Raw genomic sequence first — 21,733 nt, 5'->3', positions numbered from 1 at the left:
TGGACGGAGGCGAATAGCAAACGTACTTTACTATTTCTCATTTAACCATTAAATAAAATCCAAGGCCAAGTCCGGGAATCGAACCCAGTACCACAACGCATATTAGCTTTGCAGGCTACTGTGGCGCCTTTATTACTTGGTAATTTTGAATAAAAGATTCCAAGGTAATTTGGATGGTGAATTTACCTTTAAAGGGGGGATTGGGAGCTCTGTTAATGACCTCTGCTGCATTTCTGTCGATTTTGTTCCAATTGCACTGGGATTTACCGGATTGCCGGTAAATTTTTCTGATCATCTTCCACGTTATCTTTGTTTCTTTGTGCTCAAGCCAATCTGAAAATATTTTGCCCTTACTTCCCCAATTACCTTGGTTCAATAAAGGCTCAGAACAGTATAAAGCGGTTCTCGAGTCTGAAACACAAACAAAATTTCCAGCTTTCCGGTAAGTATTCAGAAATATTGGGATGTTCTTTTAAATTTAATAAAATCCTCATGTCCTCGGAACTCTGGTTCTCCCCCATTTGTAAGAGGTTTTCGTAAGAACTGTTGGTTCGATAACCATTGTTTCAAAGCTCGAAAGAAATCATTTGCTTTTTTAAAATTGTTTCGAGCTACTAATTCTGATTTTGCTAGAAGAGATCACTTGGAAGCAAATAATTCATATAAAGTTTTATGCTAAAAAAAGAAATAGGAATTCTACAATTCTTTAAGTGCTCAGTTTAGGTCATTAGATAATTCTAAAGAATTTTGGGATTTGGTCTCCCATTTTATGAGGAAAAATTTTACTTGTAGCAGCACCATTTCTATGAGTGAGTGGGTCCCAAATTTTACAACATTACTAAATCCAGTTTTGTCCTCCCCAGCCGTTATGTGTGCTGAGCCTCTCCACCACTCTGTTATATTGGACTCTCCCTTCACTTCCGAGGAGTAGCGTGCTGCTCTGTTGATAGCGAAAACCATTAAGGCTTCCGGATTTGACCACATGACTTATGAGTTCTATAAATATGCACTCGATGTTTTTCATGAAAAAATGCTCGTTTTATTCAATAGAATGTACGATTTGGAGTGTAACCCGTCCTCTTTTGGAAAATCGCTGATTTTTCCTTTATTCAAGAAGGGTAACGTTAGTGATGTAGCAAATTACAGGCACATTTCTTACCTGGCTTCAATTGCAAAGATTTTCACCGGTCTTTTACTTCACCACCTTGAAGCTTTTGTTGTGGATGGTTGTCTGTTGAGTGAATGCCAGTCTGGTTTCCCTGTCAGATGAGCTTAAATTGCGTAGTTCAATCTAATCTATGATGATGTGTTTTGGGAATACACATAATGATTTGTTATTTATTTTATTCGTTCTATTAAAGCATTTCTCTTTCCGCACTTTTTTATTTGCAGTTGTTGCAAAAACAAAATAATAGTTAACTAGGTCTAACACCTGAAACTTCTGAAAGGTAAATTATACATGTAAATTTGAACAGTGGTTTTCAATTTTCCTCCTAAGGAAGAAGAGCTTATAAATAGATAGTTCCAAACATAATTTTCCGATTATGACTTTGATTAATCTTAGTCAAAAAAAATTGTACAACTAATAAGCAATAATTTTATTTTACTTTGAAATCCACTGTTTAAAAATATTTTTATTGAACTAACATCCATTAAATGTGCAGCTTATAAAAGCAATTAATCCACTTGCGGAAAGAATTTCATCGAAACTTGTCACAATCAAATAGGCCTTCTTAAGGGTAATAAATAACTTAGGTTTATATGCGTAAAATAAAAATAAAAAATGGCAAGGATTCTTAATACTTTGGATCGAATTCGCAACTCTGTATTAAAATTAATAAGTATATTAATTAGATCCTTGCTGCCAAAAAAAATCTCGTATTATTGTATCAGATCTTCATTACAAATCAAACAAAAAAATATGCAATGTTGGCCAGTATAAAATTAGTGAAAATCTCTTTTTACATCACACTCTCAAAACAAGAGAAAGAAGAAAAAAAATAATAATAAAGCGTTAAATGGTCATTTTAAAAACAAGAAGTTGTACCCAAAAAAGGGTACAAAACTAAATAGCTACTAGATAGGGATTATTTTAACTTTGATATTTTTTTTTTTTGTAATTATTGTTATTTTGTAAAAATGCCAACACCTAAGTGCATTATTTGCTACAAATATAAAAATATTATTAAATTCCCACATTAGGCAAGGAAATAAGTAAAAACAAAATACATCTTAAAGTTGGATTAGAAGAAAAAAGATAAGGTTTAAATTTGAAGCCGAAATTACATTCGGACTAACTTGCTAAGCAAGCAACAACTGTAAAGAAATTAAGTGCTACTCAAAAAAAATAATAACAAAATATTTTTTTTTTTTTTTTTTTAGATCTTTTATTGCAATTTACCACTGCAACAGTTGTTGCAACAAGCAAATACGGTGAAAGGGAAAAGAAATAACGGGAAATCATGATTGGAGAAGGCACCCAGTGGTGCCACTCCAGTAACGTGCTTAAGATAAGAGAAGATCACGAGGCCATCTTCTCTTCAATCTCCTTAGAGGATTACCTGGTAATGTGGAGGAAGATAGGTGATCTATGAGAGGGTTAGGATGAGCTGCTGTAGAGGAATGAAATTTGAAGAAACGAGTGTTAGCAAGATCTGTAATGAAAGGAATTTTGAGGTCATTATGGATAGTGAGGTTAGATACATAGAACGGAGCGTTAAGAAGTTTTCGAAGTATTTTTGACTGTAATGTCTGGAGGCGTAGTGAGTTGGAACGCTTAGTCGATCCCCATACTTCGATGCCGTATGACCAAATGGGTCGCAGTAACACTAGATATAAGAGTCTTTTGTTATGTAGGTTAAGTTTCGAACGTTTGTCAAGTAGTCTGGCGAGAAGTTTGTAGCGTTGGTTAGTTTCTTGTCTTTTCAGTCTAGTATGGGGATTCCATGTCAACCGTTTGTCTAGGTGCAGTCCAAGGTAACGTACTTTGTCCACAGCTGGTATAGGAGTTTGGTTCAAGATGACAGGAGGTAGGATTTTCCGTCTGAGAGTAAATACTATAAACTTAGACTTCGTAACGTTGGTTTTGATTCTCCATTTGAAAAGCCAGTCCTGTAAGTGGTTGATGTGTGTTTGTAGAGTTCGTGTAGCGATAAGGGGATCGGAATGTGGAGATAAGATAGCAGTATCGTCAGCAAAGGTGGAGAGGATAGTATTTGGATGTTGAGGTATGTCTGCTGTATACAAGGAGTAAAGAATAGGACCTAGGACACTGCCCTGAGGAACACCAGCTCGAGCTAGACGGATATCAGAGTCTGCTGCTCCACAGTTGACTCTGAAATATCGATCTTTTAGGTAAGATTTGACAAAATATTTAAAATAAAAATAAAACTCCGAATAATCTTAAACTCTTTAGAATATATTTAAAAATTTGACTAAACATGGTTTTTATTAAATCTTGCAAATTCATACATGAATAGTAAATTTCCTTAATAAAAAAAATTAATAAAATTGTAATTAATTATACTTACATATATATAAGTTATTAAACATAATATGAACTATTAAAAATCAAAAATTGCTTATCACAGTTCAAACTTACTAGTTTCTCCGAATAGAAGTATCTATTTTCTTTCTTTAGCTACAATGAATGCTTAAAAATGATGTAAACCAGAGAATTATCCAGTATACTGAATTACACAAACCATCCTTTTTCATTACGTTTTTATGAATTGTGTTATTTTGTTAATGAACATAATAATTTATAGATAATAAATCATACAAAACTACGTAACACAAGCCATTCTACCTTTTTTCATTTGCCATAAACATTACTAAACAAAATAGTTTCTATTTTTAACAGTTAGATTAAAAAAACTGAATCCTCATATACATTCCACCATTGATTCTTCCCTTCCAAACAGAATCCATTATACTAACATGACAAATCGAACAGCTGTGTTAATCGAATCAGAGATCGTCCGCACCTAGATTACATTATATCAATCAAATAACTATTCAGGTTTGCCGGGGGGCTAGTTAAGTTCAGAAAGAAAAAAAACTGAAATAAGAAGTAAGCTACTTACTAAACAATAAGATAGTAGGAATAGTTAGTAAAATATATCATTTATAATATACATAAGTTTTGTTGTAGCTGTTACAAATAATAAAATTCCTTGGTAAAATAAAAGAGAACCAAAAGATGAAAAAGAATACATTTGGCTCAGTCCTATAAAAAAAGTCAGTTACACTTGGCAAAGAATCAAAGAATTATAAGTTAGAAAATAATAAAAGAGTGTATTAAAGAAGAAAAAAAAGATAAGTGATGCTAAACGTTTTATTAAAAACAAAAGGGAAAAAAGTAAGATTTATTCAATCCAACTCCATGCAAAAAATGAAGAAAGTGAAAATGAAATATTCTAGAGAAAAGGACTGCAGGGTAATTAATCTGAATGAACATTGTAAACAAGAAAGTGTATAAATATAATTGTAAGAAGAGTAAGTGAAAACACCATGCAAAATAAAAATAAAAAATAATACAAAAACAAAAATAAGCAATTTTCAAGAAGAAAAAAAAGATAAGTGATGCTAAACGTTTTATTAAAAACAAAAGGGAAAAAAGTAAGATTTATTCAATCCAACTCCATGCAAAAAATGAAGAAAGTGAAAATGAAATATTCTAGAGAAAAGGACTGCAGGGTAATTAATCTGAATGAACAACCTGAAACATAAGGTAACAGGATGATCAAAAGGATGTCAACTAAAGAATTGAAATGAGAATGGTAAAAGAAGAGACGAACAAAGTTAAACAGACAGAAAAACACTTGAATAAAAGAGAAGATAATTCATTCAAATATTTAAGAAATAATGTTCCTAATTTAAGAAAGAAAAAGCTCCTAAAAATAGATTTAAAGAAGGCTTACTTACAACTAAAAATACAGAAAAGTTAAATGAACAGTTCACTTCAGAAAGAAAAAGTTTAATAGTGGGATGAAAGCTAAGCATTCAAAATCAAGCAACAGAAAACAAAAGTAACATATTAAAATAGTAATAATGAAGGTAAAAGAGAGACAAAATATTTTGAATAAGATTTGTGAATAAGGTTAGTTTCAAAAGAAGTAAAAAAAATTGCTTTACACATACATGAAAAAGATAATTTGTATATATAAAAAAAGAATTCGGCAGACGGATTTTCCATGCCGTATGGTACTTTTTCTTATATTCTTGTACTTTCCTATGTGTTTAATAAAGTATTATTATTATTATTATTATTATTATAAAAAGAATTTCAGTTAAAAGACAATAAAATGGGATGGGAAATAAGACTGAAGAAGCAAAGAAGAAAACTGGGAAAATAGGAGACAAGATACAGAAAGGAATTTGGGTCGGAAGAAAAGAGGTTTACGAAACAAGAAACAAGTTAGGTAAGTTAGAAAAAGTATTAAACAAACTAATAAATAATTTCTATTTTCACAGTCGGAATAAGAATATTAGTAAAGTATCTTTTTTGAGCTACTCCATTTACCTATATATGTAGCAAATAATCTGTAATGGTTTAACTACTATTCCCTGGTAATCAGGATGAGTTACACTCTCAAAACCTGAGCTACAACATAAGGAAAAAAGAAGACAAAAAACGATAGAAGTAAGTTAAGCGGCTTTTTATGTAAAAAACAATAAAAATTTAAGGAAGCAAAGATGAAAACAGATGAATTGATTTTCAGATGGATAGATATGTATCCAAAGAAGATAAATCACAAAAAAAATTAAAAGTTTTGTTTTACAAAACGGAGAAGAAGAAGTAGTTTCGGTGTTAATTTGTGTAAGATAAAGTTTCTGTAATTCATGTAAAGGGAAAAATTTTCTTTACTAATTGGAAATTGTGTACAATTTAGTAAAAACACAAATTTGAACAAAAGCAGTGTAATCAGTGCATTTAAAATTTCGTTACAAGGGGCGTTTGGTTAGTTTCTTTTTAGAGCCCTGAATGGCAAAGAACAGAAGAATGTGGGTGCGTGGTGGTGGAGTCCTTTACCTTGGAAGGAAATTTTTAAAGTTTATTACACGAACAATTATAAAATTTAATTAGAGAAATCTTAAACTGAATTCATTAGGCTCTTGAATTGCTATTATTTCCAACAAAAACCATCATCACAAAATGATGCTGCACAAATGCAACAGTTGCAACACCTTAGAATGTGTATCCTGCCATTTGTATTACACTACTCTGTTCGTAAAATAGACATTACAAGAATTAGGGCAACAACATTTCTCAATTTATGAATTAATCGATTGTGAAACACATATTTACAGAAATTTAAAAAAAGTATTGTACAAAATTTAATCAAAAATATAGTGAAAAAGAAAAACAAGAAAACTATGACAAAAGTACTATAAAATTTTAATGCATTAAAAACATTAGAGGAGAGTTAAGTAACTAATATAACTAAAATAAATAAAGAGAAAAATAGTGATAAAAAATGTAGGATGGCATGACGAATACAAAAAATAAAAAATAAATATAAACAGAAAGAAAATTAAATCGCTTATGGAAAAAAATATTTTGAAGCGTGCATGGATTAAAATGTATCTAAAAGAAAATTAATAACTAGGAGAAAAAGTAAAGATAAGAGCTGAGAACTCATAAAATAGAAACAAAGTTATAAACAGTAGAAGTAAAAAGAATGAAACGAAATTAAAAAGGTAAGAAAGAAAGAAAAATTAGTGGCATAAACACATCAGAGGGAAGAAGCAACATAAAGAGAACTTAAAAACAGTACAAAGAAAAATGGAATTAATAACTTCGAAGTAAAGAACATTAAGTAAAGAGAAAATATAATCCCAAGTGAAGAAAAGTGAAGGAAAAGGGAAAAACAAGGGAAGGAACTAAAGGGAGAAGACAGCAACAAAAATAGGAAGGATAATTTGAAGAAGAGAAATAAATTTTAATAATACATAAATAAAGAAAGAAAGTATATTGCCAATTTCAGTCTTTTTTTTTCAAAGTAGCGATTAGGTCATCTTCAGGGCTTAAGCTTATAGCCTATTCCCAGATTGAAAACTTGGCAAAAAATTTAAAAAAAAAATTATTACTGAAATTAGCAAAATTCTTTCTTTTGCATTAATGAAACATTCAACAAAATCGATAAAAAATACTCCATAAACAAACTTTCACTACATAAAATAATTGTTATTGGTCATTAATTAGAATATTATTAGAACAAGTAATTCTTAATATCTTAGGAGCCATTAATGACTTTACAAAACAAATTAAATTTAATCCATCACACAAAGTCGTGGTAGCGATTGCCCTCCAGTGCGGCCTTCAATGAACATAAAGTTCATAGAATATTATTGAAAACTCAAAGAAAGTAGACAGAAAGAAGAAAATATTAGGTACTAAGAAATTTTACATGATTGAAAGGAAAACGAAAACAAAAAGCAGAACTGAAGAAGAGCTTAAGAAGGTAAAGAGAAAAACAAGAAATAATAAAGAGTAAGATACATTTATAGAAGAAATTGGTTTTTTAGTGTGAAGAAACAAGAGATAAAAACAAGTAAAATAAAACTCTAGTTTGCTGCAGTGGAGGCAGTCAACATATTATAAAATTGAACATTTAAAAACATCATGTTTTTAATAAATTGTAAACAAATCGGCCCCTTCTGCAATTTGAAGGTCAATGAATTTTCCCAATTTTATTTGAATACACCGCCTGTATTCCTCCGTAAGGAAGCACTTTTTAATTTCTTGTGACCCACACGACATGCTTAAAAAAATATTTGAGTGTTTTTTAACGGCACTTTAAAAGAAGAATTAGTTTATTTTTGTAATTATATAGAAGGTGTAGAAGGAGTAGAAGGTAATTATATAGAATGAAACGTACATACTATCTCTTAAATGACCTGTGATCTTAGTTTCCAACTAATCTAAAATAAATAAGTATATCAAGAAAGAAAAGGTTAAGTGTAAGAATAAGCAGAATGAAACATAATTAAATAGAAACGAAGTTAGAATTTAAAGGAAGAATATATATGGATGTCATGCTTAAAAAAAAACATAAGGGATGGAAAAAGTAAAATATACTAGTTACTCCAAATGAAATGTAGTAAAGAAAGAAAAGAGGAATATAATATTTAGAAGAATGGAACAAGTAGAATTAAAAGCAAATACCATGAGAGAGTATAAAAATAGAGATGCGAGGAAGAAGGAAGAAACAAGATGATTAAAAGGCACATAAAATTAGTTAGAAATGGGGAAAGGAGAAAGAACACTGATAAAAATTTAAACAATAAAAATTTAGAACGCTGTTCTAGAGTCGCGGTAGTTCCGCCATGCAACGTTTAGCTTCTCAGTATAATTTCAATTTTTTGGCAAGAAATTTCGTCTAAACATGCGTTACTACGACGGGTAAAATTAAAGATAAGTGCGACAGCTTTTAAAAGATAAGAAATTTACAAAAGCCATAAAACTAAACAGGTTTTCTCTAACTTGATTTCTATAAGAAATAAATTTATTTGAAGAAACAAAATGAGATTAAAAAATTGGCAAATAGAAAGAAAAAGGAGGTTAGATAAGAAGTAAATAGCCAAGAGATAAGAAGTTTGGAGGATATCTTCTTTTTTTTTAATTTTATTTTGCATCGATCATTTATCTTCATAATTATTCTTTTGGTATTGTTTCAGATCCTCTATTTAATCTCTAATTGGAAAAAAGAAGCAAGAAAATGAAATACCATAGAAAAATATTAAAAAATTAAAAGTAAATGGGAAGAAAGAAGTTTTTAAAAGTAAAAAGGTTAAAGAAAACCACATAAAACTGAAACAGAGATAAAGCGGAGTATATAAACAATACAAAAAAAAAAAAAGTATGACAATTATGAAGATAATTGATCAATACAAAAACAAAAAAAGATTTTTTCAAAAAGAAATAGATACAAAAGTAGCAAATTAAAGGAGTTATTAGAATCATAAGGTGAAGATAATAAATGAAGAAACCTGAGTAAATATAGTAGATTAGTCAACAAGAAAAAAACAAGCAACTTATTGAATTCAAAAAACTAAGGACACGATTATACCGTAGTACACAGCTAACCTCCGATTTACAGAGAGGGCTGAAGAAAGAAAGATTAGAGATAGCTGAGATTAGAAACTAAATGAAAGTTTGTTAATAGTTAGCTGAAGAAAACATTGTAGAATGAAACAAGTGGTAACAAGTAGAAGATAATAACGAAAATAAACTTTTTGTGGCTAGCAATATCGCCTACGACTGAAGAAAAAATAGGGAAAAAGAAATTTAGAGTGTACTAGAAGGTGAAGAAGAAGCAAGGTAACATAGCTGAAGAGAAGATAGAAGACAGCAGTAAATAAGGTAAAGCCAGGATTATACTTTTAGTAACAGTAAGGAAGGAACCCTTAACAATCCGAAGCCCTAAAGATTCATACAACTATCCACACAAGGTAAGTTAGATTGCTGAAAATTGAAAATTACACGAATAAACAAAAAAGCAAGGTAATGGAGTTTCATTTCTATTGTAGAATAAGAAACAAGAAGGGGAAAAATATCGAGTAATTTCCCCATAGAATGAGTGTACAGGTGCGAATATTAATTGGCGTGAATGTATTTATTGGCGAGAAAGTACGAATGTATGTTTAGGTTAGGTATTTTATCCTGAGGTTGAAAGAATTTTTATTCAAGTATTTCAACCCCGTTAAGTTAATTTTATTTAGATTTAGTTTATTTTAAGGGTGTGCAGGAATATTAGTTCAAAGTACTGCGCATTACAACTACTAGGCACTGAGAATAGCCTCCTCGAATTAAGCATACAATAAAGCCCAAGCAAACAATAAATGTAGAAGTTATAAGGACCCAGAAATACTTATGGTTTTACCTAAAATAAATACAATAGAATACAATTGTAATTATTAATTCATACACAGAAGTTGATTATACACGTATTTATTATAAAATTTTGGGTATTTAAGGAATGGCATAATGATATTTCTCTCCCTCGTCGAGTAGCTCGATGAAATAAGAAATGAATGAAGACACTCAACAACCCTCCTTTTTTGTGCAAGGTGTGATTAGAAGCTATAGGGCTGCACGTCTCGTCTCAGCTCAAGAACATTAGGAATGAATAAAGAAAATTGATTGTGGGTGTTAATGACCAAGGCAATCAAAATGCGCCAAATAAATAAAAGAAAAATTAAATAAATAAATAAAAATGAAATCAGTAATAAGTTAGCTGAAAGAAAATAATAAAAAGGAAAGTAAGAAATCAGAATAAAAACCAAGGAGTTAGTTATTGTGTTTAAGGTAGGTTAAACCGAACACAGAAGAAAGAAACTAGCGCACGAGGGGCAACATGAATAAGAAGCAAGAAGTAAGTAGGAGTAGGTAAGTGAGGAAATAGCAGAAAGAATAAAAACTAAGAAGGAAGTAGGCTAATTGATCCGGAGATAGATGAAAGAAAGAACGAGATGAGTGCAGATTAGAAACAAGAAGTAAGCTCGAGTGGTAAGGTAGATGGAGAAAGAGAAGTGAGCTAGAGCATGATAATAAACGAAAGAAAAAGCATAACGTAAACCTCTTAACTGGGTTAAGAAACAGCTAGAACAAATAAGAGAGCTGAAGAGAAGCATAAGTGAAGAAACAATAAGTGAGCTAGAGAGAGCAAGGTACCTGAAGACATAAAAGTCAGAAACGTTAAGAGGTTACTAGGTTATAAAAATAAGATGAAGGCTTCAGCAAAAGAGCTGAAAATAATCAAGGTTGGAACCTAAATGTGGTGACCAGGGTTAGTAACAAGAAGTGAGCCACTACGAGTAAGTTAGCTGTCGAGAAGTTAGATGAAGGAAATGTAAACCAGCTAACTCGTCTGAGCTATAACATGGTAGATAAAATGAGCGCTGATGCGAAGATAACAGAAATGAAATCTACCGAAATAAGTGGCTAAGAATCAAGAAATAAGATAGGATCATATCATTACCTAGCTAAACTAAAGAGAGAAGATGAAACATAAACATGGTAACTTAAGAAGTAAGCTAGATGATTAAATACATAAGAAAAGATAGAAGAAAGAAAAAAAAGCCGAATACGAATTATGCTAGATATGTCAGATATCTGAAGTTTGTAGTAAGAATCGCAGTTGAGCTTAGAAAAGAAAGAAGAAAAGATAGCCAGCAATAAAGTCAGAAAACAGAAAGAAAAGTATATATTGAAAGAATAAGAATGGTTGCTGGTAAGAAGAAAGAAATAAAGCTTGCAAAGGAGGAAAGACCGCTAGAATGTATGGAAGTAACAAGTAAAGTATGTCATGAAAAAAGGATAGCAAGAAAAGAAGATAAAAAAAAAGTTAAGTACTTTTCGAAAGAAAAATTAACTAGAGTTAAAAAGATGGATAGAATTAAGGATAAATGAAAGAAGATAACGTGTGAAGAAGTTGAAGTATGCGATAAAGGAAAGATGATAGAATGAAAGATACTGTATAAGAAATTACTGTATGAAACTGTTAGCTAGGTATAAAGAGAAGGTACAAGTTAAAAAAAGAAAAAAGCGATAAAGGAAAGGTCGCTAGAATGAAAGACAGATGAAAGAAGAAAGTAAAATAGCTTAAAAGGAAATATAGCCAGTGGAAAGCACAAGAGAGTAAAGTCGGCGTTGAAGAAAAGATAGCTGGAATGGTAAGTAGAAAAAGAACCATGTAAGGTATGTGATGAAACTGTATTTAGAAACAAGAATACAAAAACTAATTGTAAATAAATATACAAAATGCGATGAACCTAAGATAAAGATCAGGAAGTAAACAAGAATAGAATAGCGGAAGGAAAAAGAGCTATATTAAGAGACTGAATATAAACGAAAGTAAAGTGATAAAGCGAAATTGAAGTTGAAAGATAGAAGAAAAAAGTAAGAATATCATGAAAGAAAGAAAGCTAGATGCAAGATAAAAAAAAAATTTGATAGAGCGAAGAACGCGAAAGTGAAAAATGATAGAACAAACTTAAGTATGAAACTGAACGAAATAAGGAACGCAATGATAGGAAAATACGAAAATATATGGTAAAGGAGAGGTCCCGAGATGGAAGATAGATAACAGAAGGAAGTGAAGTAATTCGATAAAAGAAAGATAGCTAGATGGAAGATAGCTGAAAGAAGAAAGTGAAGTAATTCGATAAAGAAAAGATAGCAAGATGGTAGATACCTGAAAGAAGAAAGTGAAGAAATTCGATAAAGAAAAGATAGCTAGATGGAAGATAGATGAAAGAAGAAAGTAAAGTATGTGATGAAGGAAAGATACTTGTAGATAGATGGAAGAAGAAAGTAAAGTATGCGATGAAGGAAAGATAGCTAGATAGAAGGTAGATGAAAGAAGAAAGTAAAGTATGTGATGAAGGAAAGATAGATAGATGGAAAATAGATGAAAGAAGAAAGTAACGTATGCGATGAAAGAAAGATAGATAGATAGATAAAGATAGATGAAAGAAAAAAGTAAAGCATGTGATGAAGGAAGATAGATGGAAAATAAATGAAAGAAGAAAGTAAAGTATGCGATGAAGGAAAGATAGCTAGATGGAAGATAGATGAAAGAAGAAAGTAAAGTATGTGATGAAGGAAAGATAGCTAGATGGAAGATAGATGAAAGAAGAAAGTAAAGTATGCGATGAAAGAAAGATAGATAGATGGAAGATAGATGTAAGAAAAAAGTAAAGTATGTGATGAAGGAAAGATAGATGGAAAATAGATGAAAGAAGAAAGTAAAGTATGCGATGAAGGAAAGATAGCTAGATGGAAGATAGATGAAAGAAGAAAGTAAAGCATGTGATGAAGGAAAGATAGATGGAAAATAGATGAAAGAAGAAAGTAAAGTATGCGATGAAGGAAAGATAGCTAGATGGAAGATAGATGAAAGAAGAAAGTAAAGTATGTGATGAAGGAAAGATAGCTAGATGGAAGATAGATGAAAGAAGAAAGTAAAGTATGCGATGAAAGAAAGATAGATAGATGGAAGATAGATGTAAGAAAAAAGTAAAGTATGTGATGAAGGAAAGATAGATGGAAAATAGATGAAAGAAGAAAGTAAAGTATGCGATGAAGGAAAGATAGCTAGATGGAAGATAGATGAAAGATAGATGAAAGAAGAAAGTAAAGTATGCGATGAAGGAAAGATAGCTAGATGGAAGATAGATGAAAGAAAAAAGTAATGTAATTCGATAAAGGAAAAATAGCTAGATGAAAGAAGAAAGTAAAGAATATGATGAAGGTTACATAGATGAAATGGAAGAAAGAAGTATGCAATAAAGGAAAGATCGCTAGAATAAAAGATAAATCAAGAAAGTAAAGTATTCAATAAAAGAAAGAGAGTGAGATGATAGATAGAAGAAAGTAAAGAAGGCGATGAACGCGATGTTTGCTGGATGGTAGATAGAAGAAAGATAAAAATGAAGTAAGAGATGGAGGAAAGATAGTTAGAATGGGAGGTAGAAAATACAAGAAAATAAAGTAAGCAATTAATGAAAGATAGCAAGTTAGAAGATAGAAGAAAAAATTAAAGAATATCACGAAGGAAAGAAAGCTAGGTGGAAGGTAGTCGAACGTAAAATATGCGAAAGTAGTAGGAAAGTAAAATATAAGGAGTAAAGAGAGCTAGGTGGATGTCAGAAAAAAGAAAGATCTAAAGTTTGAGACGAAACTTAACTTAGAAAGAAGAAAAATGAAAGCGTAAAATGCGAAGAATCCAAGATAAGCAACAAGAAGTAAACTAGAGTAAGGCTGAAGAAAAGCTTTCAAGAACGGATAGAAAGAAAGTAAAGTACGCGATGAAGAAAAGGGGTTAGATGTTAGCTTAGAAAAAGAATATGAAGAAAAGAGGCTAGATTTTAGATGAAAAAAGAAGATGAAGCAAAGCTAGATGTTAGGTAGAAGAAAGAAATGAGTGTGGCATGAGATGAACAATTTGGAAGATAGAAAAAAGAAGAAAGTAATGCATGCAAAGAAGGAAATTACGCTTGAAAGGAAGATAAAAGATAAAAGGAAAGAAGTTTGATGGGGGAAAAATCAAGTTTACGTTAAAGAAGAAATGGCTAGATGTAAAATAAAAAAAAAAAAATTGCGATATTAAATGAATGAAAAATAGCACGATGGAAGAAAAAAGAAAAAAAGTATGTATGCATGAATGTATGTAAACGAAAACGTTGTTAGAATTAAAAATATATATAAGAAGAAAGTAGAGTATGTGATGAAGGAAAGAGAGGTAGGTGGTAGACAAAAGAAAGTAATCAAGGAGTAGTAACTAGCTAGAAGAGGAAAAAAGAAGAAAGAAAGTATTGCAAGGGAGAGAAGTTCTCTAGATTGGAAGATAGATAAAAGAAGAAAGTAAATTACGTGATGAGGATAGACAGATTTATGGTTAAAAAATTAAAAATGTTTGCGATGAAGGAAAGGTGGCTAGTATTAGGAAGAAGAAAGAAATGAGGTGACATAAGGTGAAAGAAAGAATAGCAAGTTGGAAAATAGAAGAAGTATTGTATAAAAAGGAAGAAAGAACGCTAGAATTGGAGATGGTAGATACCTGAAAGAAGAAAGTGAAGAAATTCGATAAAGGAAAGATAGCTAGATGGAAGGTAGATGAAAGATAGATGAAAGAAGAAAGTAGAGTATGTGATGAAGGAAAGAGAGGTAGGTGGTAGACAAAAGAAAGTAATCAAGGAGTAGTAACTAGCTAGAAGAGGAAAAAAGAAGAAAGAAAGTATTGCAAGGGAGAGAAGTTCTCTAGATTGGAAGATAGATAAAAGAAGAAAGTAAATTACGTGATGAGGATAGACAGATTTATGGTTAAAAAATTAAAAATGTTTGCGATGAAGGAAAGGTGGCTAGTATTAGGAAGAAGAAAGAAATGAGGTGACATAAGGTGAAAGAAAGAATAGCAAGTTGGAAAATAGAAAAAGTATTGTATAAAAAGGAAGAAAGAACGCTAGAATTGGAGATGGTAGATACCTGAAAGAAGAAAGTGAAGAAATTCGATAAAGGAAAGATAGCTAGATGGAAGGTAGATGAAAGATAGATGAAAGAAGAAAGTAGAGTATGTGATGAAGGAAAGAGAGGTAGGTGGTAGACAAAAGAAAGTAATCAAGGAGTAGTAACTAGCTAGAAGAGGAAAAAAGAAGAAAGAAAGTATTGCAAGGGAGAGAAGTTCTCTAGATTGGAAGATAGATAAAAGAAGAAAGTAAATTACGTGATGAGGATAGACAGATTTATGGTTAAAAAATTAAAAATGTTTGCGATGAAGGAAAGGTGGCTAGTATTAGGAAGAAGAAAGAAATGAGGTGACATAAGGTGAAAGAAAGAATAGCAAGTTGGAAAATAGAAAAAGTATTGTATAAAAAGGAAGAAAGAACGCTAGAATTGGAGATGGTAGATACCTGAAAGAAGAAAGTGAAGAAATTCGATAAAGGAAAGATAGCTAGATGGAAGGTAGATGAAAGATAGATGAAAGAAGAAAGTAGAGTATGTGATGAAGGAAAGAGAGGTAGATGGAAGATAGATGAAAGAAGAAAGTAAAGTATGCGAAGAAAAAAGGAACTGAAATATGCGATAAAAAAAGAAGAAGTTTGACAGAAGAAAGACAATGAATAAATACAAGATGGCTAGTTGTTAAACAGAAGAAAGAAAAATCTGAAATATGAGATGAATGAAAGTTAGCTAGATAAGACAGAAAAAAGAAAGAATGAAGTAAGCGGAGAAGGAAGCAAGATAGAAAATACAAGAAAGAAGCATGTAAGCAGTACAGAAACGTTAGCTAGATGGAAGGTAAAAAAGAAAAGAAAGTAAAGTACGCGTAGAAGTTAAAGATAATTAGATGGGAAATAGAAGAAAGTAAAGTATGAGGTGAAGGAAAAGTGAAACGTTGAAGAAAGAAAGAAAAACAAAAGTGTTTAGAGGGAAGATACATAAAAGAGGAAAATAAACAAGCAATAAATCTGGAATAAAAACAAGAAACTAGAATGTGTTAGGTTACTGAAAGGAGTTCTCTACCTTTTCAAGACCTTCCGCACTTTCGGGCTGGAGTAGGACAGTGCAGTGGAAAGAAAGACAAAGTAAAATGGATGTTAATAAAAATTATCGACAATTAAAAAGCAATGCAATAATGAAACAGAATAATAATCTGATACATAAAGAGACAAAAGTCAGTCACAAATTTGTATGACAGTGAGAATGTATGGTATGGTATAAAAAGAAAAAGAGGAATCTATGTAGGTACTCAAGGTATAAGATAAACCAAAAATATAATTTCTGAAAGCAAAACATTAAAAATCCAGAAAATAAGTAGAAATAGAAGTATATTAATTAAGCGAGTGGCAGTAAATAATACAATTAGAAGTTGGATTCTCAAAACAGCAAGCATTCTTCGATCGAAATTAAAAAAAAAAAAGAATAACGTACCTTTACATGCAATATACTCTTAAGTATTATAAAGGATATAAGTTTATTTTGATCAAAACTATCATAGGGTACTTGGTGGTCTTTACATAAGAGTACTTGCAAAAAGTTGCAAATTAAAGCTTCTTAAAGATCTCAAGTTGCCTACCTAGCAAGGAATGATTGGTACCAATCTGTGTACATAGTGTAAAATTTAAAAACAATATCAATGTATTATAATATTTTCTGAAATTAGATACCTAAGAAGAAAACATGGTACCATGAAAGTTTGAAAAGTATCTCTGTTTTATTCCTCAAACGAGAGCTTTCATCACTTAGGCTCAGATGAAAAGTTTTAAAAACTCAGAGAAAGAGTGAGATCCAAAGCTCTAAAAATGCAGTTTAATGAATGATGAATGAATTACTATTTTAATTACGCCCATTATGAAAGGATTAAAGAAGAAGCTAATATTTCATTAATTTACAATAAGAAAAAGTAAATAAAACATTTCATAATAAAACCTTAAATTTTTGGTAAATTAATATAAATTAACAATCATCAAGAATAATTTATTCTTCTTTAACACTACTTTTGGAAATAAGTCTTAAGCAACCTTATTCGGCTTGAGTAGTTTTATTTTTTCTTCAATTTCAATGCAGACTGAATAGAATTATATTTTAGATCCGCTACATTTTAGATCTATGCTTTTTAACTCACAGCATTTCGTCTGGAAATTATTCCAACTTGGTTGCTTAGGAACAAATACTCTAAAAGAAAGTGATGATTCTAGACTTTGAAAAACGAAAAAAACTCCATAAGAGAATAAGAAAGTCTTAATTTTAGTACTTAAAGCAATGAACATCACTTGTTTAAAAAAAAAAAAATCAAAATGAATATCTCAGCCGTTTGCTTCATTGTCTGCGAATATAAAACTGCGGTTTAATATAATTAAGTACTAACTAGTGGAATAATTTTGTAGTCACTGCAAATGGCTATTTTAGACAGATGGGCTTCCACCTGGGCGTGTGATTTTTGTTATACATAATTGTAATTGACTAGGTAAATTGCATCTGAATTATTACTTTTTATTTTTTAACTGCTGTTTAAAATATTTTCCATACGTACATTTTTTATCGGTACCTTTATTTATTATTTGTTGAATTTTCAGATATTAATACGAATTCTATCTGCTAGGTTACATTGTTTGCCTAAATTACAATTTGTCTTCGACATATGTACATATGTACATTATTTAAAAATATATGTATGACTATCTAGCTGTTGTCATAATTCACGCGGTAATCTGTACAACGTAATTATGAAATTACTTAATTTGAAACGGACATAGTTTTAGTAAAATATATAAGTAGAGGTTAGAAGAAATAGAATTAAGAAGGAGTAGAATAGTTTATTTCAATCTAGAAAGTGGAAATATTTGCTTGTATTTTAAGAAAGATAAAAAAAAAAAAAAAAAAAAAAACAATATTAAAGCAAAATCCATTGTTAAACAGAAACTACATAATATAGATGTGTTGTTAATTGAGGAAAAAGAATAACAAACTTAAGAGACAAAGCAGTGCTACTTCTCTCGTACCCACATGCTCCTCAACTTTAGAAGTTAATCACTCTATTTATTTTTAAGTCAAATAAGTAAAATGAGAATGATTAATTTCCATTTTGAAATTAATAATTGAATGACAAGGCCTACTGAATATTAAATAAAACGAATTACAGAATAAGAATGAACTGCTTTTAACTACATCTTACTTGGTGTAGTAAAAAAAGAAAACGATTGCCCTATTAATCGAATGTTCACTTTTAAAAATATTTGTGACTCCCGAGTAGTAGAAAAAAACTATTAATTTTATGTTTGCAAAGATCTTTTTCAGTTCTACCAAATCAATCTAAAGGGTCACCAGATATACAGATTTTAGAGTTACAATAATAATAATAATCGCATATTCTTAGAAATATATTACACAATTGAATCATCACAATATTACGGTAACTATTCTCCACATACCTTGGTCAACTTTATATCTAAGTTACAACACAATAATATCAATAATAATAATTAATAAAAAGTCCCTGTTTTTCCCTATAACTGATATTCTTCGTTGCGAGATTGAATATTGAGAAAAAAATATTTATATCTGGAGTCCCCGAAGTTGCCCACTTCTTTTAAAATGCCACTATTGTATCTCATATTGCAATACTTAAAAATAATTATGAGTGATAATTTTTGAAATGTTAAGCAGAATATTTTGGGAAAAGGAGAGGTTGCGTGAAACAGATAAGAAGTAGTATAGAGAAAGGACTCAGAGCTAAGGACTAACTTAGTTCATCAGGCTCGAGTACAATTGGAAACTGGGACAGTGTCGCGGTGACGGAAGCTGGAACTTAATATGTAATCAGAGAATGTACGTTTTGTTTTTTTTAGTTCTTCTTTGCAATCCTAAATGCAGTGAAAGTTGTCGAAGGATGGGTACTATCATGTTGGGTAACGATGTCGCCAGATGTCAGCCAAACTCCTGTCTGATCGCCTACTTCTAGTTCTAACAGTACTTGATTGGATCCTCCTCCGCTCTTTTCACCGCCTGCTGCAGCTACATCTTCCCAAACCGAATCCTTATTTGTACCACGTTTTTTCAGGATTACTCTGTAAAAAATTTAAAAAAAAAAGTAATTACAAAATAAATCTTTTTTGTTATTCAATTGTGATTTTGAAATTCCTTAACAGTTTTGCATCTAAATCAATTTGCTATTTGAGCTTTATAATCATATTTTTATCGCAACTTACATCATAGTATTAAAGTTTTTTTTTAAATTACAAATAGAACTAAATATATGTATATATTTCACCGAGTATCAGGAGTTTTGCCATATGCAGCGAAGGCTATATGATACGTGCCAGGGCAATGCACAGTGAATTCTCCAGTTTCCCTGCTGAAGCCCACACCACGGTCGACAAGTGTTACTCTGTAGCTGATTAAACCTGTAGGATGAATCCTTAAAGTACCGGTAGCACTGAAACCTACCGCGCCTAAACAATCTGCGGATGTAGCTAATTTTTGAGCTCCTATAACTCCAGGTCGAGGCGCATCTGGATTTGCTGCCCAACAAGTTGTTATAGTTAGTAGTATTAATGATGGCTCGAATCTCATACTGCAACACAAGAATAGAAAGGAAATAATATAATTAATTTTATTTTTATAAATTATTGTTTCTACTAGTAAATTATTTTTAAAACACAAATATTCATAATGTTATTTAGGTTTTTAGCTAATTGAGACCTTATTTTGCATTCTACAAGTCTAGACTTCGAATTTAAAATTTTACAGATGCACAAATTCAACTCAATAATATCTTCAGATATCCATGGAATTTGGTTCCTCCAATTAAACAGTGCTATTTTTAATTTTTTAAATAAATGATTAATTTTAAAAGCAAAGCGTGAAAAATATTATATAAAACACACCATTAATGCTTATAGTTGTAATAAATAGCGGTTTCTGCATTCCATGAGATACATTTCAAATATTATTGGTAGCTTGGCTAACTGTTGGGGTACAAACTCTAGTACAGTTATCATCCTCTTTGTGTTTACAAGAGTAGTGCCTAAGTGAACTTCATTTCATCTACTTTATTTGGAAAAACTAAACTTTTGAAGAAAATTTAATCCAAGAACGACTGTCAAGGAAATCCGTAAGCTTTCTCTTACTCCACTATCAGCAGGAAACATTGAGATATTGTTATTGAATTTTCTTTGTTATTGCATTGTAGTGCTATAATATTATCATCGTTTGCTTTAAAGCGCGTCAACATCTGTTCTGGAGCTTTTTACCAGCTTCCGGTCAGAGTTCTCTCATTGCTGACCACAATGTCCACCACAAGACAGTGCAAGCTCCTAGCAAGAGCAAATCAAAGGTCTGAATTCAAACCCTGAATCTCCGCATAGGAATGAATTTATAACGGTTAAGAAAGCTCTGATTGTACAGTAGAAAGTAGCGGGACTGGTCACATCGGAAGGTTTTTTTTTTTTTACAAGAACGCTAACCTTGAGATTTTGCAAAAGCGCCTAGGGGAGAGGCCTATTTCCTGCGGACCTCCACCACTTCTGTAGTGTCTTGCTTACAACTCCTAAAAAGGAAAACAACACTTTTCTAACAAAGATTGGAAAACTGAGGTGGCTGAGATAACACGCAGCCTTTAGTTATTGTCCAGACTGTTTTTCATATCCTTCAATCTATTAGAGAAAGAAATATTTAACAATAAATTCACTAATATTCTCTTTTAATCTTTAATTCATTTCCAATGACCCGACAAGAAATTGGAAATTGTTAATATGCACTTAACAAGTAAATCTGCAAGTTTCTCAAATCCGACCATTAAGTTTAAATGAAGATAAACCATTTATTGTACTAAAATTAAGTAAGCAGAATTAGTAAAGGAGCAAACAGTAATTTCTGGGAACAAAAAAAGTTAAATGTTGATAGTGGATTAGCAAGATAGATACAGCTTATCAAACGTTAATATCACTCTTAAAAAAAAATAGAGGTCGCATTGGCGACATATAATTAACTTTGTAAACAAGCTAGCGGATATTATTACTTAATGTAATTATAATTTAAAAATTATAGGTTTTTTTTCAAATAAAATGGAATAATTTATTTTAATGAGAAGTAGGATTTTTTGTACCTGTTTGTAAATAGATAACGTACTAAGAGGCAAGCTTCGACAGTTCACTAATCACTAATGTTCAAACTGGACGTTAAAACGCATAGAGATATGGTCAATTGGGAGAAAGATTAGCTACTGGATCCCCACCAATTACCAAAATGAGGTGGGGCAGCTATTACGTCCGATTGTGTTCAAACAAATTCGTAGAGTTTTTGTTGTCATTGTTATTATTATTAATTCTATTAAATAATTTCCTATTCATTTCATATACGCTTCTGTTTTGCTAGGTCTTCTTCGTATGACACACATGAAGGTCATTTAATAAGTTTTTTATTTTCATTGATTCTAACCATTCTAATCTTTAACAAAGTAGAATAAAAGTTGAAGCAAAAATACTGTGGACAACCTTGAAACTTACTCTGAACATTCTCATTAAGTTTTATTTTATACTATAAACATCAAGAATAAATGCATGAACAGAATAACATAGTAAATAAAGTCATTCCGAATATTCTTATAGAGTTTCATTTTATACTTCAAAAATGGAGAATAAATGTATCAACAAAATAACGAAATAAACAAAAGATAATTTTAATAATGTCTTTTATGTTTTAAATAATTACTGCAAATATTCATCA

The 21,733-nt window shown here is 30.9% G+C and overlaps 1 protein-coding gene across 3 annotated transcripts in view; it reads right to left on the bottom strand.

Moving 5' to 3' along the window:
• Positions 1–3,397: 3,397 nt before the first annotated feature.
• The window catches only part of LOC141449575 (uncharacterized), a 42,425-nt gene continuing 24,089 nt past the window's right edge, over positions 3,398–21,733 (bottom strand). Inside the window, exons 1-4 of one of the 3 annotated variants that reach the window (XM_074119125.1) lie at positions 21,114–21,212; positions 20,473–20,555; positions 19,278–19,580; positions 3,398–19,074 (exon numbers count right to left, since the gene is read on the bottom strand). In XM_074119125.1, the coding sequence (XP_073975226.1) occupies positions 18,852–19,074; positions 19,278–19,579 (525 nt within the window). In that variant the 5' untranslated portion in view covers position 19,580; positions 20,473–20,555; positions 21,114–21,212 and the 3' untranslated portion in view covers positions 3,398–18,851. Of the gene's footprint in view, positions 19,075–19,277; positions 19,581–20,472; positions 20,556–21,113; positions 21,261–21,733 lie in introns of those variants that run through there. The other 2 variants (XM_074119123.1, XM_074119124.1) reach the window with 2 other exon arrangements.

This window comes from Rhodnius prolixus, unplaced genomic scaffold, assembly GCF_049639745.1.
Source record: "Rhodnius prolixus isolate KJV_2025 unplaced genomic scaffold, Rpr scaffold_2, whole genome shotgun sequence".
Lineage (NCBI taxonomy): Eukaryota > Metazoa > Arthropoda > Insecta > Hemiptera > Reduviidae > Rhodnius > Rhodnius prolixus.
Note: the sequence above shows the minus strand (reverse complement) of the source record. Positions and strands in the feature narration are given on the sequence as shown.